This window comes from Conger conger, chromosome 17 (genome assembly GCF_963514075.1).
Source record: "Conger conger chromosome 17, fConCon1.1, whole genome shotgun sequence".
NCBI lineage: Eukaryota > Metazoa > Chordata > Actinopteri > Anguilliformes > Congridae > Conger > Conger conger.
This window is the reverse complement of record NC_083776.1, coordinates 13,888,814-13,899,157: the sequence shown is the minus strand read 5'-3', so window position 1 is coordinate 13,899,157 and position 10,344 is coordinate 13,888,814. Positions and strand designations below refer to the sequence as shown.

The 10,344-nt window shown below is 42.3% G+C and overlaps 1 protein-coding gene across 1 annotated transcript in view; it reads left to right on the top strand.

Moving 5' to 3' along the window:
* The first annotated feature begins 879 nt into the window (after positions 1 to 879).
* Positions 880 to 10,344, top strand: part of col6a3 (collagen, type VI, alpha 3) — a 139,544-nt gene continuing 130,079 nt past the window's right edge. The window contains 2 exon segments of the mRNA XM_061226918.1: positions 880 to 1,082; positions 9,588 to 9,700. Of these exon segments, the coding sequence (XP_061082902.1) occupies positions 9,616 to 9,700 (85 nt within the window). The 5' untranslated portion in view covers positions 880 to 1,082; positions 9,588 to 9,615.

Below are 10,344 nucleotides of genomic sequence, written 5' to 3'. Positions count from 1 at the left end.
AGGAGTGTAACAGCAAAACAGGATAAGTGCCCTAACTAAGCTCTTCCAAACCTCAAGGTAAACCACTTTTTGTTCATTTCCTTGTAATATACACAGTAAAAACGGGCAGTGTCATTGCTTACGGTAGATAGGAATATTTTGACATGAACTGTGCCTCAAGCACGTTGACTGCAGAGCTTGTTTATATGATCAAGTTATTTTCGCAAGACATTAGGATACCTTTTCTCCTTCCTGCGTGTTTTATATTTTATTTTATTTTATTTAGAAACATCTATTTAAGAAAACTAAACTCAACTGCAGCGGCTCTTATTGGGGTATTTAACATCTGGTTCAGTGTTACAGTCTGTTAACAGATGCGTATTAATGTCTTCTAATTCTTTATTATAAATTCAGGTAATAGGCCAGATTTCTTCCTCATTGTACACACCACACTGTCTGCATTACTGCTGCTATGCTAGAGAAACAAGAATGTTATGGAAAATTGCAGAAACGGGAGATATCTCAATAATTGGCTTTTGTACATGGCTGCTTTATCAAATGACAGCTAATCACCATCGAACATCCTCCTCTGGGGATCAGCTTATAATGTGAACTCACACACACAAAAAAAAAAAGTCGTATGCTGTGAAGGTAAGGGAAAGGGTCCCCTTCCAGCTTCTGACATCACCCCCGGAATCCAGATCCAGACCAAACAGGGCTGTGCGTCTGGATTTCATTTAAGATTTTCTACCCCCCCCTTCTCTCTCTCTCTCTCTCTCCCTCTTTCTCTCTCTGTCTTTTTTTTAAAGAAAGTGGGAGGGAGGAAAGATGGCAACTTTCCAAGATCCTCTGAGTTTGTCCCGTCTCGACCCAAAGTCTGCACCACTGCTCTTTTAGTGGGTTAGCTGGAAGGTCTCTCACTATCCCCACACTGAGCGTGCTCTCAGGTCCTGCTTCGTCGCTGACACCCCAGAACCGGCGGATTCTCCCCAGGGAGCGGTCACACAGCGGAGGGGTTTGCCAGGAGGAGAATGACCCTTGGGAAAATTCGTTGACACTTTGCAATTCTTTAAAATTGTGGAATACAGCAGTTTTATCTCAGGGTAAGTGAGAGCTGTTCCTCTCTCGGTGAAGCTGTATGAAGTCGATACTGTGCAGCCCGTTTTTCTGCCGTTGACTCCTGCTGCATAAAGCGAGGTGAACCGCATGCAGAATTATTTGGTCTTCAGCGGTCAACAGGAGGTGGACCTGTGCATGAATATAACAATAGCTTCTGATCCTGAAAGAAACTATTTAAGTTTTCTCCAAAATTTCAGGTCCTTTTATGGCTTATTATTATTCATTTCAGTGTACGGTTTACTCTGGAAATAAATGTTTTACCCATAGACATCTCAGGATCAGATTTGCTTGCGTAGATGTCCTCTGTGTGCAGGAACTGAGAGATAGAGGGCTATCAGTGGTTTCGGCTCTGATGCACAGTTAGTATGGTGAGCTGATGAATGAGAAGGAGAATGAGAGGGAATCAAGGATGGCTTTTTTTTTTTTTGCTTCTGTTTGAAATGTTTTTAAAATCACTTTATTTTCACTGGATTGTGCAAGCCTGTTGATGCCATACACCACCAAAGAAGTTCAAATGTCATAATTTCCATCTAGAACCAGACATAACCGAAAAACGTAACCGACTCAGAACAGCAGAACCTGTATGAGTCAGGAACCCGATGTATGTCCAGTCTCAACCGCATGACGGCAGTGCCTGGTCTTTTCCAGCTAGTTAGGCGTTAGTGTAAAACCACACCCTCTGGAGCTACATAGGGGTGCCAGAAAGTGTGAAGTGAGCTTCCCGCTCTTAAGCCAGATGGAGAATGTCTGTTGTTGAATTCGGTTTCCGAAGCTCACAAGGGTTTTTCAGAAGTTTTCCCCCAAATTTAAAACCTTTTTTTGTTGCTTTGCATTTGTTTCAGCCATTGGAAAAGTACAATGAAGTACAAGCACTATCCTAAGTTATGCTATAAATCTTTCTGTGTTAATTGCTTGAATACACCCACTATGCATTTGTCTTCTGTTGATGAGTTTAAGATAAAAATGTGCGCTTTATAGATAATAAATCGAGTTAATTTTACTCAGCGGGCATCCACATCCTGAACAATTTACATAGTTTAGAGTTTAGAGAGGTACTAATTTGTACAGCTGGATATTTGTTGGAGCAGTTGAAGTTAAGTACCTAGCCCAAGGCTGCAACAGCAGGGTGATTCCACCGGGTCTTCTAGCCTGAAACCTCCACATGTGAGTGTGCCCCAGTGCCCCTCCACAGACACATACAGTATGTGCATTTCTTTAAAGTTCAGATAATGCTCCCATCTCAGTGAATCTAAGTTTCAAGCTCAACCACTGCTCTTGGAATGAAGCCCCTTACTGTACGTGGTCAGTAAACTGACTATATTTGGTCTTTTGATGAGTCAAGGAATTTGGCTTGCAAGGGAAGTGTCTCCGTGCAGTTATTTAGATTTATGCACAAGATTTTATTTAGGATCTTTAAAAAAAAATGTGGGCAATTTCTCAAAGACCTGGCTGCAAAGGACTGTTCTCAAAGTGATGGAAATCTGTCTGAAGAAGCGTGGTGAAGAATCCTGCCATATTGGTGTCGCTGTCCTCCCAGGAACACTGCGTTCCCACTTTTTCCAGACTCTCGCCCCCTCCGCAGATCGACCAGCATCTGCTGAAAGATTTAGCTTTGCATTTTGACGATGTTCTTCACTGTAGAATCCTCAGGAGGCTCTGTGCAAATGTTTAGCACTCCCTTAAACTCTTATTTCTCATCTTGGGTGACTTGAGAGAGCTTACATCTAAGAAAACATAGGCAAACGTCTCCAGTGGCACACATCACCTATATATATATATATAAAAATACAAAAAATCTAAAAAAGTTAATTAAGTCAGTGGAATTGATTAGAACAGTACAGATGCAGAAACCTGCAAGTGTTTTACAATCTGGGGTCTGGAGCCGTAATGGTGTCTGTGACGGATCGCAGCTTTCCGCAGTGCCTTTGTAACTGCAGCTGAGAGGCAGCGACTGCTCTGGGGTCACTGAAACCGGACATTAGCTGATTTTCTTTTATGGGCAGTCTCCCATATGCACAGCCACCATTCTCTTCACTGTGTGTGGACACAGGTGTGCTTTCTCCAGTAACTGATATGTACGGTTAAGATAGGATTGGCTTATACATAAGCTTGTGTCATCCACTTTTGAAACTGTGTCTCATCTTTACCTGTGTACTTGCTGTGTACCCAGGTAAAGATGAGAAAGACAGAGAAATGCTGTGACTTTACGCCGTTATTCCCGTGCTGGGATGCACATCTGCAGAACGTCAGACAGGCTAACACAGTCCAGCTGCTCAGGGCAAAGTGCTGCGAAGCTATTCCTATTCTTTATTACCTCCCTCTTTCATCTGCACCGCATATGTCATAGCCTGAAATCAGAGCGCCTCTTTGGGGGTGTGACATTACTGGGACGGGAGGGGGTGGGGGCACGCTGAGGATTTGCACTCTTTAAAAGATGAGAACCCCTGAAAAATACGGACTGAACCAGGCCCCCTTTTTGTAGGCAGTGGTTATGGTTGTTTCTGTAGCCTAGAGAGGGCAGTGTGACTCTCTGGACATGCTCAGTGAGTGCAGTGTAGCGTCCCGCGGCTCCCCACCAGGTTCCCTGATTGCTGTTAATGCCTGAAGGCTCGGTGATTGCTGCTGTGTGGCACAGCATACGAGCTTTCACTCCTGGGAACTGTGTAATTACCTCGCTGTCAAACAGTGAGAGCCAGGGGTCCCCTAGCATTAAAAACAGGTCGCAAAAAGACAAACACATTGCAACTTAGCATTAACATATTGAACATGCAATATGAATGCTTGTATTTAATATACATGAAATGCAATTTTGTACGATATAAATTGCTGCAGAAACTGAAAAATAACTGAATTTGTAAACAGATGGTCACAGGTTTTCTTCCTGTGTGGTCTATTTTACAACTGTACGCTCAAATGCGGTACTAGAATTTATTCACTCAACATCTAGAGTAATGAATTGTCTTTAAAAATAACATATCCCTAATAATGCATTTTTGGCAAAAGAAAAGAAGTAGTAGAAACACAAGACAATTGATAGAATTGTGATAATACACAGGAACTGTGCTGGTGACTCATGTTGGTGGACCCAATCTACCTTTGAATGATTATAGATTTAGTGTTGCCTCCATAAAACTGCATTGTTAACATTGGGAGCATGGAAGTTGCCATGGTTCCTCAGGTCTTTAGTGCACACTTGGATCGCATCAGCTTGAGAAATAGATGAAAAGCCATTTTTTACCATACAAATGCAGCAGTTACTGAATCTCATGAGTGATTAAAAATGATATATTTCAGGGTATTGCCCCTATTGAGCAGGGTTTCAATAATACGATGCCAAGATTAGGGCATAATTCCGAGTAAAGCTAACTCATACAGTGCAGTTTCAACACTGACACATTATTATTATTACTGCAGAAAGTTATGCTATCCAGACCATACAATGTTTATAAGTCTGCTTAACATTTAAAAAACCAATGCCAAGGAAAGCAGGCCATATTCATACGCATTATTAATAATGCAGCTACTTCTAAGGTCAAAAAATCCATTTGCAATTACTTGGGTTTGAAACTACGTACGGATTTGGGCTTCAGAATGCTTTAGTCAGCAGTGACTCTGGCACAGGGGACTGGTTAGCTGTGGTATCTTCATTTGGAGTCTGGGTCATGTCATTGGCTTGTTATAACTGATAATACGGTGGCTCACGTTCAGGCCAGCGCATTTGAGAAATATGTGTTTCGTGGCTGCATTGCTTTTGTGTAAATAGTGATTGGGGATGCACAGTGATTAGGGATTTTAAGGGGGAATTGCTCAGAAATACATCTGGAAACAACCTACCTGCTTTGTAGATGACAGCCAGTCAAATGGCATTAACCAAGTCTATAATTTATGTAAAGAAAACACACCAACATTTTCTACAGTCATCTAAATGGGACAGGCCAGCTGGACTTCTATACAGTATTAATTGTTTGGCACTATTGGTTACTGCCTGAAGTGTGAAGGCAGGTTTATTGAGGGTAAGGTGTTGTGTGGCTCTGAGATGCCTGCCTTTATTGCAGGCAGACCAGGGGCAATGCAAAGAGAAAGCCACTCACAGGTTTGAATTTTGGTCACCACTACGCTATATTAAATCAGTAATGAATGCATGATTTTTTTTTAAAAAGGAACCTCACATACTGTACATAGTACAGGGTACAGGATGCTTGATTCCAGAGAAGAGTACCAAACTGAAAACTTGGGCAACTGCCTGCACTACGACTAACTACTACTAAAGGAAGTAATGTATATATAATGTCTAAAAAAACAATTTCACTGTTAAAACGTCAGTGTGGAGTGATACACTGCTATCCATTGGCTTGTAGACATAACAGGGGTGTAACACCTGTAAGGACTAGGAGGTGTACAGCTGGGCTTCCACCGAACAGGCCACAGTGGGAGCCTGTTCTTCTCAGAGAGAAGAATTACCCCCCTGCTTCTCTCTCTCTCTCCCTCTCTCTCTAAAAAAAAACACATTGCTTGGAAAATCTTTCCAACTGTAAACTGTGTGCTCACAGAAGGGATGGGTGTTTGCACTCACCGTTTTCCATGACAGCTGTTTGCCATTTAGAAGCCTCGGCTTCTCACACTTAAATAAGACGGCAGTTAATCGTGAGGATTACAAATGACAAATGACAAATGACTGAATGACTGAATTGTGAATTGTTATTAACTGTTCAAGTTACTGCATGCAGTCGAAGCATTTGTGGTACACATTTTCTACATTCAATTGCAAATTACTCTGGGTTGCATAAATAATTATATTTCTTATTGATTTACTTTTCTATGTTCTGCTGGAAAGAACCTAAAACGGCATGAGATAATGAGCTCCTCGGCCCTATTGAAGTGTAAGTATGCTTCTCCACCAGCAGATGGGGCTGTGGAGCAATACTTATCTCTAGCGACTGATGAGTCACATTCTCCCCGGTTCTGCGATAGCATGCTCACGTAGGGGCAGTGCACATTTTTAAGTTACTTTAAATGGCGTAATACACACAGAAAGCAATGTCAATGACTGAGGGACGTTTGAGGGACAAGGATAATTGTATTCATAATAAGTAACCAAACAATTTGTCACAGAAGTTCATTACTTCTTAACTTTTGCACTTTTGCAAAAACGGTTCATTTGAGGACCGAGGATTAAAATCTGTAGATTTCAATAAAGTAGGCTATTAGCTTAATTAATTTTGAAGCATAATTTATTATATATTTGTATAGTGGAGAAGTAGTACTTATCTAATCCAATATTAGACATAATTGTGTAATGTGTTTTTCTAAAGACAAAATATAATTTAAGCGGAAATTACATGCCTGCAAGGGAAGAGTGTGTTCAGTATGTAGCATATTTTTACATGAAGTGCAGTATCTGATATTCCTAATTCCTATTCCTAATGGTATGTTACTCCCACAAGGCAGTGGTCCTGCAAGGCTAGCAGGGGAGTACTCTGCTTTTATCTGTTTTGTAAACTCCCTTTTGTGTTTCTTCTCTTAACTGAAAAACCTCTGCATGGATATGTATCCAGTCACGGATGCCCGCTAGTTTGCCACATTGTTTTTGGGCTCCTGGGCAACCTACAATGCCAATGTCAATGTCAGACCATCTAAACCAAGGCTGGTTCAGATGGTCATTTTTAGCGAATTCAACATTTTGTCATTGCAGAAATATTCTTATTATTTTGTACATTCAAACTAATAGTCTGGGTGTTTTTATTCTCAATCATGTTGTTATTCTTTAACCCTTGATTTATTTTAGTGATATTAGTTTGTTGTTAGTTGTTAGTTGTTAGTGTTAGTCCTGTTTTATTTGCACGTTTACAGAGAGTGGATTTCTCGTAGGAGCTGTCTGTGTCCTCTCCTCCATTCTTGAACGTTTCCAGCTTAAGGTTATTGAGTATCAGTCTTCAGGTCAGCAGCCTGGCAGACGTGTAGAATTATGAAATAGCACAGGGCTATTATGGATTCCTGCATGCAAGCAATGCTGCTGCTCTCCACCTCTTCCATTGTAAAAAAACAGGGGAAATCAGGTCATAGATATCTTAAGGTTTGATAAGGACAGGTCTCGCCATAGCTCATTGGGTCTCTGTCTTTGTTACCATGGCAGCCCAGCCCTCATATTGTGCTGATCTACTGCACTGTCCAGATCCATAATTTGGTGGTCTGTTAGTTTTGAATGCCATAGTGATTCCAGGTTCATTGGTTCCCAGTCATTGTGACCATGTTGATCTGCCATTCAGTGGTTAACGGTGTTCAACATGGCAAAGCGAAGCAGTGTATGACGATGTAAACAGGAAATGCCCCTCTTTAGCTCCCTTTCCTGTTCCATAATGCTGTCTCTCTGTTACTGTAATTCACTTCTCAATATCAGAAAGGTGTGTGGCATCCCAGGAGCACATATTATCACAAAGCACCACATTGACTAAGGGTTGTACAGTAAACTGTACAGTAATCATGACTAAATTGTAGTGGTAACCTCCTGCTATTATCAGAGACAATTCATTATCCTTCAACGCATCTTTCAGTGCATCCCTGATAAGTGTAACTTGACCTCACAACCTCCTTCTACTTTGAGACATTATTTTTTATAGTTGGAGTATTATTTTTAAAATAAGCTCTTTAGATCCATGTCACCATATTTATACCTTGTAACATGATGTTGCTGTTATAGATATCATCTCGTTTTCATTGTGACTGTGGGCTTTAGTTGAGAGTGCAGGCCTGATTTTTAGCCAATTCTAACATTAACCAGACCATGGGGAATTGCTCTTCTATATTCTTGAATTGGGCATTTCACTGGTATATCTCATGTTGAGTGATGCATATTGTGTGCAACAAGCTGCCAACACTTTCTTTCCTAGCGCAACTCAGGAAAAACTTAGCGCATAGGAACTCTCCCCACATAATCATGCAACTGCAGGAGTCTTTCCAGTCCAAATGCCCATTAAGACCAACGGTTGTTAGGATATGGAAAATGGATTGCCCTGCCAAAGGTAAATAATTACTCATCTAGGAGTGGCTGTTTTCACAGGTGGTTTGCGTTATGCCACCCAAAACCTGCAAGGAAGGAAAATTACCCACAATTCCAGCACCCCCTGCCGTTCTATTCACTTATCAACAACAGCACCGAGAAGAACGACAAAAAAAAGTAAAGAAGTGGAGAGAGAAATGGCCACTCATTATGTCACGTGGTAGAGGCCTTAGCGAGTGAGCGTGTGGCTGTTGTTTTGAACTGGGAGCCTGAGGTATTTGTTGGCGAGCATTCGTTTCTGATGTGGCCAGGGAAGATATTCCCTTCTGACCCAGCAGGAGACGGCCACAGCTGCTTTGGCAGATTCCCATTGACGTTTCGCGGTGGCAGTAGATCATATGTTTCTGCAGATGTGCCCAGGGAGGTTTGGCTCTTCTAGTATGCTGGAGACAAATATACCAGTAAACATGCTGTTGGCTCCTTGACAGTATTATGAATGCGAGAAAGGGAAAAAAATATAACATGGGGAAAATCGCGGTTATTTTTTAGCGCGTAGTGCAAGGCAGGTGACTTTCACCTGATTCTCCTTGCAATTGCGTGGCTTGCCTTCAAGGGGTGGTAGTGAGCCACAGCCAAACCTTGCAGGCACAGGAACAAACGCAAGGCAGGAACAGGCTTAAGATAAGATGCCAATGAATACATATGCACACGCAAACGATAATGTAATGTTATGCAAACAGGCGCACAGGAGGGGTTGCACATCAGAAAGGCCAGTGACATGAAAAGCATGCCTTTGGTCTGCAGGAAGGTAACTGAAGCCAGAGGAAACTAATTCACACAGGGAAAACATAAATCTTTATGCCTGTCATTTTGTTGCTGTTATTCAAGTCAGAAAGGGACAAAACCTTTAAAGCATTTCAATTCCATAAGCGCACAGCGTTAGTTTGAGGCCTCCTTCCTCTTCACAGAGCCAGCCTTAAGGTAAATGGTAAATGGTTGGCATTTATATAGCGCCTTTATCCAAAGCACTGTACAATTGATGCTTCTCATTCACCCATTCATACACACACTCACACACCAACGGCGATTGGCTGCCATGCAAGGCACCGACCAGCTCGTCAGGAGCATTTAGGGGTTAGGTGTCTTGCTCAGGGACACTTCGACACAGCCTGGGCGGGGGATCAAACCGGCAACCCTCCGACTGCCAGATCACTGCTCTTACTGCCTGAGCTAGGTGGGGTTCAGAGTGCAGGGCAATACTGTTGCAGGCAGCATTCTCCATCCCCTGTGTTATAAGTGTTGTCCGAGTGGTTGGGGTTGTGCTCTGCCAATCTACAGTCTTCTGCAACTGTGGTGGAACCATGGAGTCAATGAGGATCACTTGAGTGTAATCTGATCCTCACACACCCAGGACAGACAGTGGATTAGCTAACCCGTACAAAAAAAACAAACAAAAAAAAACAAACAAAAAAAAATGTTTTTTGTCTTGCAGGTCTTCTGTTTGGTGCTTTGGTAGAAAGATGAGGAAGCGGTGGTGCTTGTCGTTTTGCGCCCTTCTTTGCATGGTGCTCTCAGGCCTGGTCCCCAACACCCATGCTCAGGATGGTAAGTTTTTCCCCATGTCAGGCCATGTTTGGGTGGCAGCAGTGGATGGCGGGGGAACTTGTCACACCTCCGCCCTGCCCCGCGCTGCCTTCTTTTGAGTTTTGCAGGTCTGAACAGTCCCTCAGACATTCTGAAAACCTCTGTTCCCTCTGTTGCCAAAGTTCACCAAAACAGTAGTGGAGTAGTGGAAATAAATCTGTCTACATTCAACTGTAGATGGAAAGTAAGGAAGCCATGGTCCTTTCTAAATAAAAAACTTCCAGTTCACAAAACGCAAACCACATTATGATCTGAAGCTAAAATTCACCAAAGCAAAAAATGATATGTGGGCAAAAAATACCCAAAGAACAGCCTTGGTATGTTTGATTTGGCTCAGTTTTGCCTTTGTGTGTGAAGGTCTGAGACTCACAGAGGAACATGGCAAAGAAAGTTACCGCAGTGAATGCCAACAGGGGAACGCAATGTTTGTTTTAAACATTGCAAAATGAAAAAGGAATGACGGAGGCACTGGGTTTCAGAAATATATGACTAAGATTTGCCAGTCAGGCAGAGTTGGTAGTTAAATGTTTCAAGATGTAACAACAGACAGGTTCAGGTATAACAGTGCAGCATCACACTGCAAGTCCAGTAGTGGTGTGGAGGGC